Here is a 25778-nt window from a genome sequence, read left to right as displayed (position 1 = left end):
TTTGGATAAACAAACGATGCGTACCGTGTACTGTCGCTGTTTGTTTTCTTTCTTTAATCAGAATTTTATAATGAGTTTCGCTACATCAGTCTCAGCTGAGGGGAACTACACCGCTACACCGGGGAACTAAATTAAGCAAGTTGCGGAGTCACGCGAAGTAAAATTTTTCATATCGCTCGCGCTTATATATACAAAGAGAGAGAGAGAGAGAGAGAGAATCGAACGAGCACTCGCGACTGTGGTACCATGTACCGCATTATAAACGCCATATTACCACGCTTGATCCCAGTGTGTGGCCTCCGTGGGTTCGATATGTGTTCCGAGAGAGCGATACACTTTAACATCAAGCTCAGCCGTTCTCAAGCAGGGCGCTACACGCGTACACGCGTGTGCGTCGATCAGTGGCGTAATGACCGCTTCTGCGGCCGCTCGTGAAGAACGTCGAAGGAGTGGCACGTGAATCAGACAGGGATTTCAGGGCTAATAATATCGAAAGATTAATGGAGCCATTCGCGGAACCGATGTTTTTTTTCACCCGCTAATTCGCTAAGACAGCTTTCAAGCTGCCGTGCGGAATTATTTTCCAAACGGTCGCTTTCGGCACGGAGGATTTGATCGATCGCAAACAATTAGGCGCTTACCACGTCAGCGAGCTTTTTGCTGTTTAATATGCAGCCGCCATTTTTCATGATATAGGAAAATAGGAAGCTGGAGCAAAATCGATTTCGCGCACACACTTCCCCTCTTCCATAAAATAATTCATCCTTTGTTTTAAATTAATGCGGTATATTTTACACGCGTGGGGAATTTTTCCGATGAAATCATCACGGCTTCGTTCAGTCCGTAATGTTCGACACACGACCACGTCTGAATATGCGTTTCAAAAGAACGGGGCCGAAGCAGGCATGTCGGACACGCGAGTATCTCCCCAACGTCCCGCCATGTGTTCGCTCGGCCATTCGCGGAGCCACATACGAAAGTTAATAGGAACAAAGTGGTTCTGAAATTGGACAACCCCCAACCCCTGGCCGCAGTATCGGTTGGATTGCAACGTCTCCCTCTGCGTACGCCACTGGCAACACCGGCGTGTGCATAGATGCACTCCGGAGCACTCTGATATTGCATTTTGCTAGAAGGGGGTGAGCGTTCACGTTACGTCAAACTGTGTTGTGTCACGCGTTAATAGCGAGACATGACTTTGTTGTTCGCCGGCGGGCCTGCCCGGGGGAAGATGAGCGACCCTTGCAATTTTAGTCGATGCGTCGTCGCGCGATTTACACGATGCACGCTGCCTGTATAAATATGACTCGGTCTAATTCGTATGTACCGTTTACTTTTGGAGAGAAGGTCGTTTGGCGCGTTATCGTGATGCCGACGTTCGCGTAAAAGAGGACAAATGCGGGAAGTTACGGGGTAATTATTCGAATTGTACCGGTCTTCATTTCTCTCATAGAGACCCTCATACAGTCTAGGTTATGTGTGCTATACCATTTCCTCTCGATCGATAGTTATTTACAATTTTCTGCCTTACGCGCTGAAAAAAAATTGCTACGCTCAAGTAAATATTTGCTAAGGAATATTGGGGTAGTTTATTTTATTTGGATCAAGTAAATATTATTGAATGTAATTTTTTTTTTTCTTTTAATGCGCTACATTCAAATAATATTTACTTAATCCGAATAAAATAAGCTACTCTGACATTCTTTAGCAAATATTTACTTGAACGTAGCAATGTTTTTCAGTGCATATATGTGTAAGATCGAATCTTTTACAGGAAAAAGCTTAACAAAACGAAATCACAACGAAAAATCAAATAACGCTAATAACACAACTGCATGCGCTTGCAAATTGCCACTTCAGCTCCAATCACTGTACACGATAGACGAATGTTCATGTTTTATCCGACAGATTTCAGTATTTTACAGCCGAAAAAAACGCGGGTATGTCGATTTACCATACCTATGTCAGTTTTGGAGCTTTTCTTCTATATGTGTAAGACTGAAAATCGTGGCTAACCCTCGATCTAAGGAATGATAGCATACGTTAACTCCTCTCTTGCCATATTATTATGTATATTTGAATCGTGAAAACGTTATATGAAAGTTTTGAATTTCAGTGTTCCGGCCTACGTTCCCACGGATATTGAGCGGAGAAGGTATTCAGAGCGATGATGTTGAACGGTCCACCCTGTATACCACGCACGTATACACTTACATAAGTACCGTGGCTTACGCGCTCGATATTAAGTATTCCACTCGCATTACTTCCCCCTGAACAGAAAGTTACATACTCCGCCGCCTCCTCCTCCTCCTGCGCGACGGCAGTGCTGTGCAAACTTAATTAGCGACTCTACCGACGGCGACGACGACGACAGCGGCGGACGTCGCGAAGAAAGACGAGAAAACTCGGCGCCGCGCGGAGGATTCCCGCGGAAAATTGCGCGTCCGTTTTCCGGGAACGGCCAGCCGGTCGTTCTTAAATCACGCAGCCGGGAGGACGAGAGTTTAGCGACTTTTAATGCGACGAGTTCGCGACGATTATAGCGGAGTTTGCAAAATTGGGTTGCGTTTCGATGCCGTTAATGCAACTAGCAAGCGGCACTTTATCATCGGTCACGAAAATTCACGCGATAAATGGATTAACTAAAATTCCACGGCCGATCCATAACTCGTTTAGCTGGAATCGAAAAGGCGCTCCCGTGCCGATTAATTTTAACGCCATTTAGCCGGACTAATGTAGTAGAAGGCTTCGGCTATTTCGCAATTCGCTGATGGAAAATTTCCAGTCAACTTTCACGCAAATTACGCAAGTTGTGCAGCCTATTCTATTGGCGCGTTGCTTCTTTCCCATCAACAAACACCCTCTAGAATTTATATACACTTTTAATGAGCATTTTCTTTCCCCAAGCATTCTTAATAGTTTTAAGAAATTGCTCGGTATTAACAGTGAAAGAAAAATATTTAGTATTTATAACTATAATCATTATAGTAAGAAAATAATAGGAGAACAATTTTTTTAATAGGTGTTGTTATAATGTCAGTGATAATAATTACATGCTGCTATTATCTTTGTGATTAAAACCATAGAAAGGGTATAGCCGAGACCGAAAATAACTATAATTGTTCTCAGTGTATTTTCTCTTTTCCCAACAATATCAATAACCTGTTTCTAAACTTTACTCTTTACACGGATATCTTTCCTTCAAAACGAATCTTTCAATTTGATCCGATATTAAACTAAACTCGTTGATTGACCTTTCGGAAAAGAATTCATCTTCAGAAACGTTACTGTGAATTCCATACTTATTCTTTCCTCGCGATTCTACCGTGTCGTTTCATGTCATACAACGGAAGTGTAAAAACAAAGTACGGCACTGACTTTATGGACGCCCGTCGTAAAGAACAGCGCACGTCGTTGCATCAGGACGAGATGTAAACGTGTTCCTCGTTGGTACCCTTCTTGTAACACAGCGCGCATTATACGGGGTACCTCTCGTCCCGTACGGTGGATCGCCTGATTTTATTATCGATTTGTGGGACATATATCTCTTCTCTTTACCGTTGCAAATGGAAAGACAGACACGCGAAATGCAACACGCGCGTTTTTGCTTTTAAGATTTTCGTCATTATCGAACATGCAAGGATCGTCGCGTCGTGTCAAAGTGCCCTATAAAAAAGTACAACGCACCTCGTAAATCGCGAATACCGCTCTGACGAAAACCGCTTTTTACGCGAGGAAAATATTGACTTCAAAACGATCGTAGAGCCCCCGCACGATAGTTCGGCGACTCCATTTGCATCAGAATAATGCGCCGTATCGCTTTCCACGGAGAAGTATGTAAGTGGGACTAAGTGCATGTACAGGGCAAGATAAGCATAAGATATACTTTACTGATATTCCAAAAATGCAGACTCGCCTTTATCCTTGGCGAGGAAATTTACACGGAATATCTAGCCGAAGAATTTTTAATCAAGGTTAAGACAATAATAGACAAAATCTGCCGCGAGAAAGTACAGTAATCATCGAGGAATGGATTCGATTTAATGCAGTCGAGTTTAAAACATTGCCAACCGCGTGAGTTATGACTCTCTGTATTTCGGGAACTAACAAATACATTGAGAGAAAAAATATCTAAAATATTAATATATTTACTTACATTGCTATAGTAATAAATAAAGTAAAAATTGCTCCATACGCTATATTACATATTTATTATGATATATGCTCTATTAATATACTAATGTATTTACATATTTACTTATATTAATATACATGTTTTTACAAGAAAGTTTCCCGAGTGAAGAAATATAGATTTTCTTAAATCTGTAATTTCTCATGGAAATAATTGTTCATTCTATTTAAATAAAAGAACTTAGACTTAAGTAAATATGTTATCAGTACTCGCTGAATAGTACTCTATTTTTTTTTAATATTCTTTCTCTCAGTGTACATTTTATGAGCCGTGCGCGGTAATGTTCCAACCGAAGTTTTCAGTTATAATAGTTATTTGTGCTGTGTACTCTTATATTGCAAAAATAACTATTACAAACAACAATTTGTAGTGTAATGGATATTTTTGCAATATAGGAATCCGATAGAAGATGATAGAAAATATCCACAGATGAAATTCACAATTATTCCCCAAAATCATCGAAGGGTTCAGATCGATCGAGTCAACGATCCACGGTGAAACGAGAAAATTTCCCCGTGCGATTGACGATAATTAACAAAGGTCAATTAACAAAGAGACACAAAAGCGCTCTGTGCGAGCCGTAAACGCGCTTATTCTCGCATAGTCATATCCGCAGCAACATTCGGCGCTCACCTCGCGAAATTGAGCGAGCGCGCATAAGTGCACCTGCACGTTACGTAAACCGCCGTTAGAACACAAAGGGCTAACTTCCTCCGACGTAATCCCCGCGGAAGTCCTGCCGTAAACACGGCGCGACCGGAAGCGAATCGATCCTAGGCGACCTCGAAAGCGCGCCGGGGCTCACGCAGACATCCTGGAGACTCCGGCCAGTCGCAGATGCTGCGTGGAGCTGCGGCTTCTATTCGACACGGATTGTGGGTCCCTTCGGGCCCTGTCGGCAGGGCCGTTCTGGGCTCTCCTCGTGGTCCCGACTATATTTTCTGTCAGTCGTCGGCAGACCACGGAGCAAGTCGGTCGGTCGGCGGGGATCGCCGCACGTAAAAATTGAACGATCTCTCTTTCCACCTTTCAGTCGCGCACGCGCCATCCTGAATCTGACTTCCCGATCGATTAATCACGTCGAGATTGCTGATCGATTACTCCAGCTATATAATAAATAGATAAAGGGAGGACGGGAGAGAGAGAGAGAGAGAGAAGAGGTGGAAGGGAGAGAGGGAGGGAGGGCGGAAGAGGAGGGTTTCTTCTCATGGACGATGAAGATCGGCGACGAGCTTATCGGCATAGACACGTAGACCCGCGATCTGTCGAACTGCATTCCGCGACGGGAGGGTGCCGCTGACCCGGGGTGGGCCCCGACGGGAGATCGTGAGGCCTCTATATCGTATACTACGGGGTCGAGCCGTAAATAATGGGGACCGGCACGCGATACGACACTCGACTTTTGTGCAGCGTTACGATCGAGACGTAGTCGCGTATCCCGCGCGTGTGCATTAATAAGCCTCTCTAAACGTGAAGGAAAGGAATCCGAGGCGGCAGGTGGGGGATGGAGAGATGGATCTTGGCGGTTTTTAATCGAATCTCATCCGAATTGTCGTGACGAAACAGTGGACGTTTTTGGCAAAGTGCTGCTGGCACAGTCGCGCTTTCGCGTCGGAGACGACGACATTTATCCTCGCTGAATCGTACAAGGGACTGGGGCTCTGTATGTATTATTGATCAAAGCGCAGTGACGTGTTAACTATGGATCTGGCGATGTTGGTGAAGTTTCAGTGTGGATTATGGAAAAGTTGAAGATAAGAACTGCGGGAGGCGCGACGACGTCAACGACGACGACGGGGAGATGAATTTTTGACGACGAATTTGCCCGTAAGTTTTTCGCGCCGCGATGAAAAATTAAGGTGAGATCCTCCTGCGAGACGCAGACCGGCACAGTATAAGGAGGAGAAGCTAGAGGCACTGTCTCGCAACTCGTACTATGATCGATGAGAATGGAGGACTGTGATCTGAATTTCTTAGGGCGCATCTATTAAAGTCTGACGTGTCGCCACGGGATGAGAAATAGTGGCGTTGTGTGCTCGCGATGTAACGCAATACGATAATGTAATAAGGTTTTGATACATCTATAATGAACCCGGTGATCGATACGGTAACGGCCGGTACATCTGACGGAAGTAGAGTCTACGGAAAGTCGTAGTTCATGACGTGATGTAAGCGAGAGAAGGAGGCAACGAACGTTTTAATCAAAACCGACCATTCCGACACTGTTGACAATTACGTGACGGCGTATTCTAAAGCGCGGTCGCGACGAGCTTCGGAGTTCCGCGACGTGACTACAAAGGGCCAAATTGACACGCCGAGTCCCGGCCGCCGACAGCGAGAACATTTCCTTTCGGAGTACCGTACGATACATAACGCGTCGCGAAATTGAAAATCGATCGAAGACGCGACGAGTGCTCGTCTTCAGCATTTTCCGCCGATAACGCGAGCGCCGACCCAACTCGTACGCGCTGACAAGGCGCGTATAAAATCGACGATAGCGAACTGGACAGCCGCCAGTCTTGCGAGAGCCGTGCGCGAGAGCGGACGTCGCTCGTTTCACGCCGATGCGGTGCCACGTGAGGGAAAAGCCAGGAGGAAAACTCGTTCGCACGGCCGCTCTGCAATAACAACATTTTCTTCCCGTTTCTTCCCTCGCGTTGTGGACTCTCGCCATCGCGTCGAGCGACGGAAATGGTGTGAATCGCGCCGGAAATGTGACAGGAATCGCACGGGAGAGATCAGTCGTCGGGCGTATGTGAGGAAAAGAAAAGAAGAGAGAGAGAGAGAGAGATGTGCTTAACAATCGCCGACGTTCCATCGGATTTAATTCGTTCGTTTAAACGACGCGGAAGATCCAAGCGTGATCGTTCTCGCCGCGCGTAGTCAATGAAAAATTGGACGAGCGAAAATCGGAAAATTGATATCGGTTCAACGGACTGAGAGATCCGGAAGTTTCGTCGAGTGTGAACTTGCTGCTCCACCATTGTTGACGGATGACGTTGCAACGAGAGGGAAAAAGAGAATCGGTTTTATTTATGTGCGGAGCGAGCGTGAATAAATCAGGGACTTCGCCGATGCGGAGAAACGCGACGTAACTAAGCAATCGCTGCCATACCCCTGAACGAAACAACGGCAGTTTTCATATTTTTTAATTAAGCGCAACGATACCGAGGGAAAGGAAGCTGCGGTAACGAGATTTAATGTTCGCATCGAGTAAACCGTGCGATACCGCGGCGCGCGTTGCATTTAATCGGAGCATTAATCGAGATCGCATTCGTATTGAATTGTAGGTGTTCCACGGGGCCGAGCGCGGGCGTATTTTCAAGCGGAGCTCGAAAACGGCGCGGAAAGAAGGCAGGAGGGAAATCCTCAAAGGGCAGAAGGTTATTCGAGAAGCCGAGGATCCCTATTGAGACTCCTTACATCTCACGCGCGGGGAATCCCGCGGTTATTCTCAAAGGTTCGCGCCGACAGATCCAGAAGATACTTCCGGGAAGGTGTGAACACAGCTCTATTATGAGATCCCAGGGAAGGACGAGCGCTTAGAGTAACTCGCAGATAAAACTTCCACGCCTGAGAGACGAAACCAATTCTTCACGGGCGTCCCGGAAGGACCCTCGCAATCTCACTCCCGCGCACATATTCCGCCGAAAGTTTCGCGGCCCGCGGCAACTCCTGAAAAGTCTCCCGAGGTCGTGACCGCGGAAATCCTGCCCTCGGAGAACTTGAAAGTCTTATCCCGCAAAGTAAAAATTCACTCCACCGAAAAAGCATAAATCGGGTGTCGATCGATAGAACCCGATCGGAACTCGCTGAAGGGAAGATTCCCGTCGAAGTAGCGCGGGAACAGTTTTCAGCGATCTCCGCGACGTCTTGACGCCGTGAATCACGTCGTTATCCGCGTGAAGCGCGGAAAAGTACCGGAAGCCGGGAAAGTACTGCACAGTTCTCGCTCGACGGTTAATTCGTCCCTCCTAAGAGGAACGCGAGCGGTAGATTTGAATTCGCGATCACAAGCTCTTCGGACTGGAAGGGAGCCGTCGTAAGTCGCGCGATGCACCGGACACGGAGGAGTTTGGAGAAGACGAGTGAGAAGTCCTGGGAGTTTTAGACGGGGAAGGAGACGGCGAGCGAAGGAATCGCGTAAACGAAGAGGAGGAAGGGAGGAGGAGACTGCGAATAACAGGCAGAGGCGAGGAAACGCTCCAGGAATGCCGTGGATAAAGTGTTTGGGTGGTGGAGGCGGGAAGGCCAGGAGGGGCAAGCCACTCAGCGTCAGTCAACCGATCCACCTGCTTGTCAAGGTAAGATTCTCTCGAAACGTTTTCCGCGCGACTTTCTCGCGGCGAATCCCGCGACGAGCCGAGCGAAAACTCAAGACTTACGTTTCATTCGAGCCCCGCTTCTTTCCGAGAATTTCACGGAGCACAATCGCGTATCGGTTTCTCTCCGGAAGAATCTCTTAAAATTTGAACGAGCGGAAGACGCGAAAATGTAAATTCATGAAATCTGCAAGAGGATCACGCTCAAGAAACGTGTCTTTCTCTTTGCTAACAGAAATCATTTGTCTCGAGGAACGCGATAACAAGTGATTATTGTAAGCAGTAATTCATCAAATCAGAAATCTTACTCCCTTAAGTCGAAAATGTCATTAATTGAATCAACAAATTTGTACGTATAATGTGTACTTGTAATTTCAATATTGTACTGATAATCAATGAATATTCGCTCATTTTTCATGGAAACATTTCTGCTTAGCTTTTTTATCTTATATTTTATTGATTTTAGCCAACGAAAAATTCATTAAATTACAGTTACATGCTCCGTACTAGAAATGTATATATATATATATAGGTATATATATAGGTATATGCATTCAATCATAAGTCGTATTTGCCGTGAGGTAGTACACTCAAGAGCCATAGGTTTCGAGTCTCATCAGTATAAGTATGCCTTTCACAAATATAAGTTAAATAAAATATAAGTTAAATAAAATTAATAATTAAACGTTAAATTAAATAACCTAATTAGTAATATTACAGGTAAAATCATTGATATTAGTAATATTACAGGTAAAATCATTGATATCTTAAATATATTAAGTATATACTTATTAAGTATATACATATTAAAATAATAAAACAGAAGTAATAAATAATATCTTTTTTCACTGTTTCTGCGGTCAGATTTCCCTGATGAAAACAGGTCGTTGCTATTAACAGATTTTTTCAGTGAAATTTTCTCAGCGAAATTTTACTGATTCGCGGTGCTGTACTTATAACTATGACCATCAATGACGATCGACTGCATCTCAGTGATAATACATTAATGGCACTTTAGAAAATAATGTGATAAAATTGACGATGAACTGTAGTCGGTCGAATTTTCTCACGGCACTCAATAAAGGGAATGTGTTGTGCAAACTGCAGCGGGGTAATGTTATTTCCAATGGGTGAACTTATCCACACTCGCGCTTCGAAATTAAACCCTCTCGGTGAGGATATTATAATTGAACTTTTAACTAAGACTGGGAATAAAAACTGTGATAATGTTCCACTTGGTCTATCCGACATGCTGGCACATGGCCCCCGCCGTCTTGTGACTATTAATTTTTTCAATGAGCAGCTTGAGCCGGACGGGAAGAGGTATCCTGGTACCCGGTGGTGCTTTATTGGTACTTCATAATTATGACGTATGGGCGGAATGTGCGGAGTACTCCTCTTATGACCGTGGAAAATTTTCGTTCGCTCGATTGGCTCGTAAAATGACGTTGAGTGCCCGAGTACGATCGTTCCCGCGTAATTAAATAATTACAACCAACAGAGGAAATAACCTCACATAACCCGAACGGGAGTTGGGACGATTGTGGCTGCATCGGAGTTTGCGTTGTCTAATCTAAAGATCGCCGCCCGTAACAGTTCTCGCGAATGCGCGAGCTCCGCAGTATCGTTTCCGCTCTGGACATTCGAGGGATATTCGTAGGGAAAATAAGAGCGTGATGAGATTACGGAGGAAACTTTTTTCAATTAAATTCGAAACGCGACTTGATTCATGAAACGAGTAATTATTCCGACGCTCTAGTTTCCACCACCTACGGCATTATACATTGTTAGCCCTCCGTGAAACAACGTCTCAGGTCAACTCGCTTATCCCCGAAGTTCAATAATTCCGCGATAACTCGTATAAATATTCATTGTTGATCGTCGTACCACCCATTTCCTCTCTCGCCGCTCTATCGATTACCCTTCCCACACGAATATCCGATCGAGAGTAGAAATAAAAAAAATAAGGACGCTCATGAATCGCGCATCCCGATGGTAAGCAACGCGACATGAGAGAGAGAGAGAGAGAGAGAGAGAGAGAGCGAGAAAGAAAGGAGACAAGGAAGAGTCTTCTATTACGGGAGAGGAAACCTCCGGGAGGGTTCCTACTTATGATGATGATTATTAGGCAGAAGTTTCCTTCATCTCGGGATGCCGTGAGATCGAGAGATACGAAATCCCGAAATGACGGCGGGGCACCACGGTGGTCAACGTCTCCTCCTCCGCCGGCGAGCTGATTTATTAATTCCCCTCGCGTCGGCCTTTTCCTCGGTTCTGGGTCCCTTTCGACGGACGCCCCGCGGGTACCGCCATCGATCCGACGATATCTCGGGCACGACCCAGTAATTAAGCCAGTAATAACATACGCGGTGTGTTAGCCACTTGTTAAAATTACAACGAGACCCGAGTCATGATATTGCACCGGCTGACTCGTTTTTATACGGATATTGTTACGGTATCGTTTTGCAATCACTGAGAAATCGCGTGACACTTGTGCGGATACGTTCGCCGACGACGAAGAAGCAGAACGACCACAAATTAATCTCACACTAAGTATCAACATTTGTCGCGCCCGAATTTATATGTATTTTCTGGAGATTAATGTGAGATTTCGGAAATATTTTATTCTACGTACACAATAAGAAATTTTGTGTTAAATTTAACATATTTCACATGTCCCAAACAATCCGGCGAAATTTTTGTGTTAATTTAATATAAGATGAATATGTCGAAAAGTAACACAAATATTATATAAAAAATGAACAAAATATAATATTCGTAATATATTAATTGACATTAAAGCATAAAATGTATTATTTTAAGATTTACACATATTGAATATCAATATTATGTAAAATATGCTGAGGTAACAAAATAATACGTCGAATTAACACACGGGTATGTTGAAGATTTAATACGAAAATTTTAAGAAGAACCGATTTTAACACAAGTACAAAATGTATATTTACCGCGTGAATTTTTACTGCACAAAAACTACGCATTAAACCAATAGTCATGGCATACAAACACCTTCTGCAAATGAAAACTATTTTCATTTTCATCTTTAAAGAAAGATTTTCACTCTTCGAATATATTCAAACTGGCAATACTAATTACCGCATCCTGTGGTAAATAATCCAAAAAGGCCTCACTTTCCTGCGTGAAATACATTTTTAACGAGTAATTTGTTACCCGATGCGTCTAGTAATAATGATCTCGAACAACAACCGATATCGAATAACAATGATGTAACGCGGCGGGATAAATCAATCGCGTCGGAAGAAACTCGACTCCGGTAATTATTTGAGAATCAATTACTCGCGTTTCCGTCTGTTGCCGGCGCGTGGCGTTTACTTGTACGTACGTACGCGTACATTGATATGACATTTTTCCCGACTGGCGAGGTAAAATTACAATCCAGGAAGAGCAAAAAGTGCTGCCTAGGTGGCACGAGACATTCGCGCGAAGAGCTCGTGTTTCAGGTTTCTGCTCTCTTTGCATACCGCATGTATCGGCCGCAAGCTGTCGCAACAGACGTACACGAGAGCGCGTGTACACCGTCAAAATAGTACGTCATTACGAGGCCGCTTCGTGCTGTCGCGTTTGAAAAGAACGGCTAATTGACGACTTCACCCGGCGGTGCGTTTCGATCGAGTTGAATTTTCTCGCGGATAATTTATGAAACGGGAGACACACCGTCGGGTCCGCTGAATTAATTCGCGCGCGATTCATTGCGCGATCAATTCACGTCACTGAACTACCGTATTTGCATACCGTTTACGACGGCGCCGTTACAAATGAAATCGCGCGAATACACAAATCGTAAAAGTACACACGCACCGCTAATCGAGCGGCGGAATGATTTTGAAATCGCCGAGCACTGCGCCGAGTTTCAGCGCGTGCGCGCGAGATTCTCGTTTTAATTAATCTCGAATTTACCGAAATTACCGCGCGAGGGGAGAGGTGAAATTCCGTTCGGGATGCGCGTCGGCGTAGAGAATTCTCCGTTCGTACAGAAGCGAGATCTCGGTTTCGCGGACGCTAATCGCGAACGGAAGCGCGCCGAGAGTAAAATCGTCGGCGCACAAAAAAAAACAACGGTCGTATTAAGAGGCCGGCAATTAAATAATGCTAAGCCACCCGCGGTTCGCCACGGCGTTTCCATTAAAGCGGCACTTTAAACGCGATACGCGATATTCCGCGTAACGATTACAACCGGAGCGCCGTTCCTATCGACATATGGAACGCGAATTATCAGCGCGCGTGTGTTGGTAACGCGCGCTCGCACGAGCGAGTGCATACGCGGTGAACGTAAGGAGCGATAAAGTCATATATTTGCAGAGAAATGTTTACATGTTTCAATGACGTCATTGCTTATATTTGTGTCATTATTATGTCATTATTATGTCTCGCAACAAGTAATCAATCGCAGCTATCACTTTGTGTGACTCTTGACATTTCTCTCACTGATTGTTATATTTCAATAGAAACGTTTCTATTTTAATATGTTAATCGCACGATACAATGCCTTAAGCATCTCAACGCACACTGAGAGAGAGAGAGAGAGAGAGAGAGAGAAGTGCTGTATTCGACTAGATATTTACTAAGGTGTATTGGAGTAATCATTTACTTGAACCTAGCACTTTTTTCTGTGTATACTAAATACACTAAATATCTGCGTATATTAGACATCTTTCTACAAAGACACGGAGTTGGCGGCGTCCTCTGTCGCAACAAAACGGAGCCTGACAGTTCGCTGGCACACTCCATTTTCTCACGCCAACTTTAAAAAGCAGTGCCTAGAAAAAAAAAAAGAACGTAAGACCTCAATAAATTCTGTTTGGACGGTAACATAATGCCGGGCCGAGAGAGACACCCTGTAGAAGAGCGCGGAGGGTCGCGCACACCACCGCTATTAGACCAGTCTATGAACAAAGATCGTACGAGAGATAGGCGCGACGAGAAAATGTTTTTCCCTACGCATGTATCCGCCGGTGCTTTAAGGCCGGTCCGAGCACCGCGCTTTCCAGCGGCGCGTCGGCGTTTCTGAGCGCCGTGCGAGAGCTCATGTACGAGAGCCGCTCTCTGTTATTATAACCGTACTATTATCGGTACCGACGCGGTGGTACACCTGCACGCGTGTATGCACGCGCGTATACGAAATACCGCCCACCGTCGTGCGCGCTCCTTCGCGATGTAAAGACCGGCAATTAAATTAGCGGGGCCGCGGGGCCTGGCCGATTTTTCCGCCGCCCACTCTCACATGCCGCAGCCCAAGTTCTTGAGACCTTTATCTCGGGCCGCCCTGTTTATCTGCCGATTCTTCGGTTTCGGGCCAGAGAAGCCCTGCATCCGGACAGATAAATGTATTATAAACATCTCTAGCCTGATATACTTTTTGTACTTTTGTAAAGGATACCGATGAAAAAGCATAACCGGTTTCGGTGCCAACCCTTTCTTTTGATTTTAATAAAAATATTTAGAACTATTTTTCCGACGAGTGGTATTGCAGCGTTAGTGATAATAACCTTACATGCATGTTGCGCGAAAATATATTTGGCACTGAAAATGACTATAATTTCCTATCAGTGCACCCAGATAGCCAAATGACGGCGGAGAGTAGCATATTAATAGTATATTGACGGCGATATGACACTCATGCCTTCAATATGTCATCAATATATTCTCCGTCATCATTTGACTATTTGAATTAGTCCAGTTCGAAAGAATCCCGGCTCACTCTCGATAAACATTATCAAACTTCCCGTTGAAACCGAAGAAGAGATCCGTATGTCTGAGTGTGTTCAGTTCTCTGACCGTTTGTCGCTCCTGCCGCGAGCAACATCTCCTGTATCAGTCCGAAAATAAAGCGCTCGTCACACGGAATCCTGAGAGTTAAACCGTTTCCATTCCCCCACGTTGAGTATCATGTCGCGCGACATACACTCGCGCTCACAACGCCGCACTGCGATCCGTTCTCCCGAAAAATAAAGGAAAATTGATATAAAAGTTGACGTTTTCCGCAGGGGGGGAAAATATCCGTGTACCGTGGAATTTTAATCGAACGGCCGAGCGCTCGCGCGACCGATCGAGGATTACACTGTCCGAATATATTATTGATTATTGCAATATTTAATTAAAAGAGGGTATTAACGTGCGCGATAATATTGAAAATAACGAAATCGCTATATTTAGTTGCAGCTCGAATCGGAGGCAATCAGATATATTTCATTCCTTCTGCTTCGTTATATTTCACACGATCATTAAATTATCATAATTGAAAAACCAATAATAGAGAAAGAGAGAGAGAGAGAGAGAGAGAGAGAGAGCTCTCGGGGAAAAATATCGCGGAAATTATCCTGACTGGAGACAAAGCGATTCCCGCGGCTTTGGATCACCGACACGTCGCGTCGTAGGAGATACGCCCACGCGAATTAAGAGGTAATTGAAAAGCAATTCTCTATTATATTGATCCTGTAATATCCCCCGACTTTTTAAACATCAACAAGCCCGATACGCGATGTGTCTTTCGAAATGTCGGATCCCTCGTGGCGTACGCTGTCGGTTCTACCCACGCGCACAAACTCATTCCACGTTTACTCGCAGCTTTGCTCAATACCTCACGCTGTTTGCTCTTCGCACACGTATTTTTCTTACACCTCGCCGCGAGCGCAGTCATAATATTGCCTTAAGAGCAGTACGTGGCTTTTCCATGCGCCTCGATACCCGAAACGCAGGCATAATCGTACCAATGCCAACCCGAGTCGAAATTTTAGTTTTACTTTAAGTCTAATTTAGTTCCACATTAAAATTAAATTTTAGATCTACATTAAATCTTCCGGCGAAGAAAACGAGGATAATTTCCTCGTTTATAGCATCAAAGGAATATAATAGAAGACTTTTGGAGACTTAATGTAGGACTTAAATTTCGACTCGGGGAATATGCCGAAACTTGATGGCGAACCTATGCGGATCTTCCACAGCAGATGTACGTGTGCGATGTGATAGCTAATCGATAGCCTCCTCACGCACTCGTTCGAATCGACGATTCAAGAACCGCCGAATGATTGCCGTGCGCGAATTTCCTAATCCACAAAGCGAATTGCGAGCCCGCGGGCCGGCGAAATCGTGAGCGCGCCCGGTAACCTTTCGACGAAGATTATCGTGTCGGACGGAGTTTTCAGGAACCGATCGGTCGTAATGCGCGGTTATGAGGGGCCTCAATGGATCCAATACTCCGCGCGGAATATAGAAATCAGCCGCGCGAGAAAACAGTCTGTGTCCGTCTGTTTGCCGATCCCCCCGCTATGAATCGCCGTCATTTCGATCGGTCTTACGTAACGTGCGATTCAAGCGGCGGAAACCGCGCTGATTTTTAACAGCTCGCTAATGTCATTTCTGCCGCGTTGTAATCTCTTTTTCCTTATTGTATTTCAACCTTTATATACATATATGTGTATATGTTTTTTGTGATTTGTTTAACGCTGTTAAAATGCAGGGCGTTAGAGCGAAAATAAACGCTTTTGTCTATCTCGAAGAATCAAATTTTATAAATCAGTTTGGCGAAAAGCATAAATTAACCCGCTACCTCGAAATACGTCCTAAGACCTACCTTGTCCAACACATTTAATTATTTGCAGGTCCTAAGTCCTTTTTCTTGTTCTCTTTTACAGTTCCGTATCAATTTTTCACACTTTTAGAGGAGTACGTCCCTAGAGCGATAACCTTTCTCTCTCTTTCTCTCTTTCTATTGCGGCGTGCCTGAAACTATCAGTTCTTTCAGAAACCAGCGTCGACGTTAGAGCTAACATCTCACACGAGTCGCTTCTACGACCTTCTTTCCGACTTTTGATGCTGATCCAGTCCAAATTCAGGGCGAATCGCCCTAACAAGATTAGAGCGAGTCAGTCAATTACCTAGTGGCTTCACCCTTGTCTTATTTTTGGCATCAGGGACGTCTACGGCGATTTGGATCGCAGACCACAGACAAGGACACTCTCGTTCCGCAATATAAGCGTTAAAAATAACAACGGTGGGGTTTTTGTTCTCCCGTCTGTCGTCGTGGCGATGTTGTCGTCTACATGGAAGTCTATCCACCAATCTCGTCGCGGATATTTTTACAGTATTCAAAATTCGGAGGCGCGTACATAAATCACGCGCGATGTTGACATCACCCAGGTCACCCCGTTTTAATGTTGAATTTTCGCAATAATGAACGTTCGAATGATCTATATAGGTGTATTTTCATTTTTTATCTCTTCACTTTGAGAATATAGAAAATTGTACACGAAATAAATAAATTATCAATACATACAATATTAATATATCAAAAATATTATTCTCATAAATCGATTGTGAATTTATTCTACCGTGTACATCGCAATAAGCAAACGTCTATATTAATTTCGAATTGCGCGCTAAATAATACATCCGCGTTTAATAATACTAATATCGAGCGCTATTAATAGCAGCGCGGCATCAGCTCCACAAAACGACTGCGTCGTCTTCGCCCGAGATTAAAGTTGTGTTGCGAGTGAGTGACTCTCGTTTCCCGTCGGCAATTAAATTGTATTGCAAGCTTCGGGCTTCCGAGTGTGAGTGAGAGAGGCCAATGCGATATCGCATTAATAAATATCTTCATCACTGCCTCTCGGGATGCCTCGCGATCAAAGGACGGCGTCCTTTTAATCGGAAACGTCAAGTTGATTTATCTGCGCAAGTCTCGCTGACAAAGACGTCTCGTGTGATCCTGATTTAAAACGTGATGTTTGCAGCTCGCCGGGCTCAATTTCTAACAGTGTACAGACACGTAGTCGGTTTTCAGCGAAACGCGACTCGCCGAATAACCGTGTCAACAGACGTGGCACACGTGTGCACGAAGAGCACTCTCGTTTCAGCGGGATACGACTTGTCTGATTCTTTTTGCGTAGGACTGAGTCAAGTGTTGCTCTCGCCGCGCGCGCAAAGACCGCTTTCTACATCGCGGATTAAGCGCGAGTGATACCCGGGCGAAAGGAAGAGCGCGGCGGAGTTAAAGAGACCCTCAACGAGCACTGGGTCGCAGGAGAAGAAATGAACAGACAAATACGGGGAGATTAAATCGCGCGATATCACGAACGACGTCCCGAGGTTCCGCGCCATTGGCGACGACGATGGCCGAGCTCTCTCAAGAAGATTCCTTAATTGCAGTTGCACGACGATGCGCAATTAAAAGTTCCGCAATTAGAACACGCGACGTATTTTCGCGCGGCATTGTCCACGGAAGGGTCAACTTTCGTAGTGAAACGGTATTAGATCTCTCGGCCGAGAAGAGCGCGCGCTTCCGAAGATCTCGTCGAGAGAAAGTCGCGCCCTTCCGATCCTTCTTCCGAATTAATTTTCGACATTCGCCGTTAATCACGATCGTTGCCCGCGGAAACTTTCCAGTTGGAAAGATATACGCTTCCTCGAGTTTCAGTCGTGTGTGTTTATACGACTGTGTGTGTGTAGAATTCAATTTAAATTCTTCGCGCTAAATACGTACAGTCGATTTTACAGCGGTTTAACTTGCATATATTTTGTCTCAGATTGATACTTTACAAAATTGCGTTATTGTTACCTACCAATGTATTCCAATTGCCTATCGTCGCCGTCACGAACGGTCGACGAAATTTGCAATATTTACTTTATATTCTTATTCGTCATTGTTTCATTGCGATATACAATCTCGTATTGTTCCCAGGATTAATTGATGATGTTCATGGACAGGAAATGCACCGTGCCGATATCAAGCGTTATAATAATGCACGATGTGCCGTGAGAATGAATCATGGTCGGTTCCCTGCCGCGTGATTTAATTGTAATAATCACACTGATGGCATTGAGTCGTTCGTTCATCGCATAGAAATCAGGATCCATAATACTAATCGTGGTTATTCACAAGTGCATAAGGACTCGCAGCCTCTCACGCGTTATTTCGTAAATGATTACATGAAGAAAAAAATTAGCACACGATAAAGAGATGCCGTTGAATCAATAGAATTTCCAACGGTATGAAATGACATTTGCCACTGAATCAAGAAGATTTGCCCTAATTACGTTACCGTTGGAAATTTTAATGATCAACAGCATTTTTTCCAATGTATTCATTCAAGATTCACATTTTCATATATAAGAAATAATATACGAGATATTTCAGAAAAAAAGGTCGCCAAACTTTAAGAACATGTTCTGATTAAAACTTGCCCATATATACATAAAGAAATTCTATATAGTTACACGAAAAATTTACTTATGTTATTTAAGAATATTTTTTTATGAATTGAGAGGAAAAAATATTGAACAGAAAGAACGGTATCATTAAACCCCTCTACAATTTTTAGTTTGAAAATATCGTTCTTTTTATCCATTCTTTTTCTTTTTATCCGTTCTTTTTATCAACATTTTTCCTCCTTAATTCATAAAAATTATTCCGAAATAACATGAATACATTTTTAATGGCACTATATAAAATTGTTTTCATGCAAGGACAAGTTTTATCTTCATATTAGATCATATATTCATGCTCGACATGAGTCTTGAATTGATACTAATTTCTTTCTGCGTATGCGTAACGTTGATTGCGGCTGGTGAACTTCTATCGTTTGCGGGTTAAAAGTCGAGAATGTTTCATTAAAACCCCCATTTGTGCGGATCTCTACGTAGGCGGATATTTTCCACCTCGGACAGCCTGTAATCATTTCCCGCAACACAGTATCATTAACGGTGGACGCGCCAAATGATCTCCGTGATATTAATTACACGACGACGCGAAATGACAAATTCCAACGGACGATTCCCCGGCGTTTCTCCTCTCGATCCTCCGCGATTTCTCCACGCGGAAGGCAGACTTCGCGACCCGGCGTATAGATCATCGCAGTTTGGCATGAAACGATGACGGTGAGGTAGCCACAATCCCGGAGCAGGGCCTCCACGTTCCACGCATGGCGTCCGATCCGCGGCTCATTGTTTTGAATAATTGATGCGACCGATCGGCTCCCAAAGAATCGAAAGCTCCGTGTGTGGCGAATAACACGCACTTAGTATGTCAGACGAGGCTGCGGGGTGTGCATTAACATCCACCGATATTTCTTCGCCGTTCTCTCGCCGAGAGAACGCGTCTGAAGATAGTGCAATTTATCCTCAGAGAAAATCAACAATCCGCGTCTGCTTGTCCGAATCCAACCATTATCTCACGGTAAAAAGAAATACAATGACCTAATCGAGTTTCAATAGTCGCACTTCCCAGACAACATAACAGGAATGTAAGACGTCGCAGAGACGTTTGTAAGTGAGACGTCTGATAGATATCTTAAGGAAGTCTTTCAGACCTCTTATATTCTCATTTTAAACGTTATGTTGTCTAGGTTATTGTTGCAAATCTTCGAACACGATCGAACTCATGACATTTCGAGCGACGGATACAAATCATTTACGTAACCTGTGCGTTCCCTTTTTTCTCTCTCGTCGGTAAACAATGTATCGCTAATTAATTGCGAAGTCATGTTTCGCGCGATGACTCAATCTCACGCGGATACAACGCGCGCGCGCGCGATTCTCTTTTCTTTACGTAAGAGTGCGATAGTCCACCGGTTGAATATCTCATATCAGCGGAAAAGTCCGAAAGCGTCAGCGGTACGCCGCCGCGCATACGTGTAATATGATAATTCCGCCGGACGGTACCGGGAAATGTCAGGGAATAAAGCGTTTCCCAGCGCGACTTCGCGCAAATGCAAAGCGTTTACGATCGCGGCTTCACACATGATGTGGGGGAAAAAAATTCATCACCACGACGACGACGACGACGACACGCACTCGGTGTTTATGATCGGTTAGCTGCGACTGACAAAAATAGTTTACGACTACGTCGCTGTCTGCCTCTCTCTCTCTCTCTCTCTCACTCTCTCTCTCTCTTTTTCACCTTATCCACGCACTCGGTCTCCTATCGCAGACTTTTAATCCGACTGAAATATTTTAACGCGCAACCAATTATGTTTATTATGCTCGTATCGTTTGACTGCAATGAGAAAGAGTGAGGGAGAGAGAAAAAGGGAAAGAGAGAGAGAGAGAGAGAGAGAGTGAGAGAGGAGATCTGTGTCCGATGAAAGTGCATATATAATTTTTGCTGGACCTACTGGCGTATAAGTGGCGGCATTAACGGCGGAATTTAATTATGGGCATTAGGACGCTTTTTCGATCGTTAATCCGGATTGGACAGTGGGATAACAATATTCGTCCCGGCCATGCCGAGAGATCGACCGGCCGAGATCGTAAGAGACAAGATCTATGAATATTAAGTGAGTTTTTCTCGAAGTATGGCCGTTGGACGACTTATCGCCGCGGATAAGGCGCTATTTTATCGCGAGATTCTGTCGCGACGCGATTTTATTCAAATGAACCGATTATTTGCGGTAGTTAAGGGTATACGCCGTTATTTCACAGCGTTATTTCACAGCGAATTCGAGAGAGTTATTCCGTCGCTCATAAATGGCTAACGGATCGCAAGAAACGGAAATCTGGGAGGCGGGGTCTCGTGAAATTCAGTATCGGAATTCAATTGATCCGACCGGTATCTGGTGATTAGCGAATCGAACGGTGTGTCGTTTGCTAATGTTCCGTGTCCAAATCGACGGTAAGATAAATGGCACTTAACGATATATTTTGCTATATAAATTATATAATTATATAATTTGTGTAAAACATTAATATATCTGGATTCGTAATGAACATCCCTGGTAGAAATTTCACGCATTTGTGTATACGCGAAATGCAGATATTTTTACCAGAAAAACTGCTTCAGGTATTAAATGAAACTCTATCAAGTTCTAATCCTTTTCCTATGCGGCATGACACAACTAATGAGGATGCATTAATACTAAACAATAACTGGATGAGAGCGTCTAAGAAAACTGCATGCATTTCTACCAGGGACGTGATGCAATTATTTTGACAACTGAATATTCAATTACACAAAGCCCAGAATGAAGAACGCATTCGCTCCTTTCTTCTCGGGTGCAATTTTCTCCCGAGGTTCTTTATTAGATAAGTCGCGAACGCGAACGAATAAAGTCGCGCACGCGCCCGTCTTCCTTATTCGAGTCGGCAAACAGCGTTGTTTGACTCAATTTCGAGTAATCGCATTTTCCCTTTCGCTGGGAAGCATCGGAAAATGCATAATAGCGCGTTGCAACGCGCATAAGCGGATAACACGCAAATGAAATCACGGTGCAACGATCCACCAGCGGCGAGCGCAAAGTACGGCGCGCGCGCGCGCGCGCGTTCGCGACCTCGCGAGAGAGGCCCGCAATTATATTTTCTCCGGTCGGCTCGTACCGGGAATATTTCCCGGGTACTTCGTTTCCGTATCCACGTCAGAGGGAATATCGTTGCGATCCCTAGCAATCAGCTCGGCGAACCCCGCGCCGTCGCGACGGTCGCTGAGGTGAGCGCGGGTCGCCGGATGATTTCTGGAGAGGACGGCAGTAATGAGGACGAACAGACGAGCCGGGAAAGGGGACTTCGTCGCGCGGAGTCGTGCCTACTCTATGCCGCCGCCGCGGTTGCGACTGCCGGCTGAAATAACCGAAGTAATGAATGGATGCTGTCCTTCGCGTACAATTAACGGCACATCCGAGGTGGAGAATGCGGAGGCTAAGGGCCTGCGCGCGCCCGTGAACAAAACCCCGGTAGTCCTTTCTCCCTCGAGCGTCCCTTGTGCGCGCAACGAGAGGAGAGAAGTGTTGATTTGTTGAAACCCAACGACGATTTCGAAAGACGATTTCCACAATGTGCTTGATTTGCATGATACTGAACATGAGTGACGGGCTTTACGGTGAAGGGAATTAAAGAGACGCGCGCGAGGTGCACGAATTTAACGGCGTTCGCTACCGCGCTTAAATCGAAAGTCGCTCGCTCTACACTTGAGGAAAAAAGTGGTAGAATCTAAACGAAATTTCATTTAAATGAACACAATCTCTTCAACCACCCATCGTTTATCATTTCCACTGAACGAATCATACCGTCACTGTAATGAGTTGTCGATTAAATTCAACGATTGCGATTCGACAATTATATCAACGAAAGGTATTCTCGCGCCAACGCGTAATTTATTCGGTAGGCAAAATCTTTTTAATGAAAGTGACCGTCGATTTTGTTGATCCCACCGCTTTTTTCCAGTGTGTTTTATTTCTGGTAACTATATTTTATATGATGTTTGCGTTTATAAAATATATTAAATAAACAAATTCATTATTTTATATAAAGTGTCAGTTATATCATGTATGACGATAGTAGCAATAATGTGTTAATAATTGAAATTATCAGACAGTAAACGTATTATAATAGATTGTACGATATTATCTCTAATCTATTCCCGTACAGAGATACTTTGTGATTATCGCGTCGGAAACTACAGTCTACGATTTCGTTCTCACGCGAGGCGACAGCCCCCCTTTTTCTTCCCGCAGCTACCATACATTTTGCAGCGAACGGTACTGCTGCAAAGAAATACCGGGTAAGGCGAGGAACACGATCTACCGTGTATAAGAGGGCGAAAGGTGAAGATCAGTTAAGGGTGATATAGTGCAGGCGTTTAGCTAAATCGATCAGATAGAACTTTGCATGGCTCCTCGATGGCACCCTCGCGCGTCCGAGCACTCTCTTTCCCTGAATTATGAGCGACACACACCTGTGAACCATCTTCCCTGATCTGCATTCTTCGCACAGACTTCACGAGCCACGTACTGTACAGCGCAAGGATCTCTAAACAAACGGGTAAATCTTCCCATGTTGATTCGAAGCTTGAAATTTCCTTCTGTTGCATTTTAATTGTTACGTTTTAACTGCAGCTAACAAAATATTTCAGGTCTCTTTATGGCGGAGATCTCGTTGGCCCGAGGATCATTGTTGACTATGCATTTAATTTATATATATTTATTGTGAAAAGAACAGTGAAACAAGAATGTCAAAATATTCCTTTTAAAGCATAGGTATATTGAAAGAAAAAATGCTATGTTCAAGTACATATTTGTTAAGGGATACTGAAGTAATATGTTATTTGGATTAAAGCAGTTGGTCCATAAATTTATTTTCTTAAGAAACTTTTCAACTTTCAACAGCATATTAATTGAGCGAGAAATACGATCTGTACACATTAAAATTAGAGAAAGAATTAACCATGTCGAAGCTGAGATAATTAAAATCAAAGTTAACAGTAATTACAATATATCACGAATACGGAGACGGCTTCCAAGCCGACAACATCACGTTTTTAATTTTAGTAATCAAATTAACTTTTACGGTTTTAATGAAAAGCCAAGAATCAATAAAAGAGATTGGCAGAAATATTATTAAAAAATTACAAGATCGTTGACCATCTAGTTTTCTAGAAATTAATATGAAAAGTACACAATATTTGATAACCGTTAAGTATATGACAACTAATCTGAAAAGATTTGGCAATATTGTAAGCGCTATATTCTCCTTTGTACCTCTCTTGGTTCGGCATCTTTCCAAAAAATAGAATGATTAAATAACTTGAAAAATCTATAATCAATATGTGAAAAATGCTAAAAAATACAGAAAAACCATCACGATTATTTCTCTAGTTTTACTCATTTCTTCTAGTTACATATATATATAAGCTATTTTTTTTCAATATACATTTTTTCTAAAAGAAATATTTTACGATCCCTTTTCTCGCAAGTATGTAAACAAAACGCATGGCCGGCATGATTCTTGGGTCAACTTCGCCCAGTCTCCCCTATACGAGAAAAATCTACAAATCGCAGCAAAATATTTCAAACATCGTACATGCTCAATTTACTCGTGCACCATGTGTTCACAATGTGTTCAATTCTCAGACCTTTCCGAGAAAGAGATTCCGTCTCGGTTTGTGAGGGGCCTCATGCTTTCTCCCACATAAAGTGCTCGGCCCGGAAAAGTACGGCGCTTTCGATACACGACGTTGACGTCGGTAATTAGTCCAGCACTCAACGATGAACAATCAACGCCGCTAAAGGGCAGATAAAGTCCTCGACACCGAAAGTACGGATTGCATAATCACCAGCACTTCCTTAGAGCAAACGTTTCCAGAATTACGGAGGAGCTCTTAAGCGTACGATTTATCGTTCGGTTACGACATCGGCCGGGCGTTTCACTTCATCAGCGATATCGAGAACGGGCCGTGGGGCCCCAAGGATAATAGCTGACTAAACGATGAACGCAACCACTATCCAGTCGGGCCAAAGTGCGCCTGATATCGAGGTACGCGCGATTTAAAGCCGCTGTAAATCGTTGGAAAATCCCTTCGGTCCCCGGGAGTTTCAGCGATGACTTTTCGCCTTTCCGTACAAAAATGACCGCATTCGTCATCGGCTCGACCGCTGAAAAACTATTCGCAAGACAAAGCGATATCGTTCATAATGAAAATCGACAAGTTATTCAGATTAATCGTGCATAAGTGAAGTATCAATTAACTGTGAAATATTTGTGTTAAGAAAAACTCATATGCTGCTTGGAATCTCGATATAAAAATTGCGGAGGAAAGATATCGGAGAAATCATGTCGGAAAAGCGTTTCCCAGCGCACGTTGGACGCTTCGTCGTGAAAGTGTAGAACGGGCGCGTAAAGGAGAACGGAATTCGATCGTCTGGATAAATGTATAAGCACGTTCGCGCTTCCTGTTTGGACCATTAGCCCCGACAAGGGCCGCGCAATCGAGCCGAAGGATCAAAGTGTACGTAATGGTCGCGTGCTGACTTATACGGTGAAGGCGACCGCTCGGATTCTCACGAAAATCACGATTACAGCGCGCGATTCCCTTTGCTACTCGAGAACAAAGGTGAAGATCAGAATTTATAGCTGGAATTAATTTTCGGGACGGGGTTTCCGGATGAACCCGCTACCAGAAATTCAGTCCCCTGGAGAGGACATCCATTCTCGTAATCATTCGTCTTGTTATTAGTGGTTTCCTGCGAAGAGCGACGATCGTGATGCCACTGTACATATTTGTATGTGATTTGTGCGATTTCCGCTAATCTCGCAAATCTGAAGTGATAATGCAACATGTGTGACACGTGACGTCAAAGTTTATTTTTGTAGAAAATGCATTATATAACGAAAATTCGAAAGCTCGCATACCACGTTAAAGTACGCATTTATACAACGTAACGTAAAATACACGGAGAAAAAAGTTTGGTCGAATTTATTTGATAATAAACAAATCAAACGAGTTTTGCTCGTAGGAA

General features: G+C 44.0%; 1 protein-coding gene across 6 annotated transcripts in view; it reads left to right on the top strand.

Moving 5' to 3' along the window:
* The first annotated feature begins 6719 nt into the window (after positions 1 to 6719).
* Positions 6720 to 25778, top strand: part of LOC106743888 (tensin-1) — a 210094-nt gene continuing 191035 nt past the window's right edge. For 4 of the 6 annotated variants that reach the window (XM_014618138.1, XM_014618145.1, XM_014618142.1 and 1 more), the window contains exon 1: positions 6720 to 8496. In XM_014618138.1, the coding sequence (XP_014473624.1) occupies positions 8404 to 8496 (93 nt within the window). In that variant the 5' untranslated portion in view covers positions 6720 to 8403. The remainder of the gene's footprint in view (positions 8497 to 25778) is intronic. The other 2 variants (XM_014618136.1, XM_014618135.1) reach the window with 2 other exon arrangements.

Source organism: Dinoponera quadriceps, unplaced genomic scaffold, assembly GCF_001313825.1.
Source record: "Dinoponera quadriceps isolate SergipeBrazil2010 unplaced genomic scaffold, ASM131382v1 scaffold1070, whole genome shotgun sequence".
NCBI lineage: Eukaryota > Metazoa > Arthropoda > Insecta > Hymenoptera > Formicidae > Dinoponera > Dinoponera quadriceps.
Note: the sequence above shows the minus strand (reverse complement) of the source record. Positions and strands in the feature narration are given on the sequence as shown.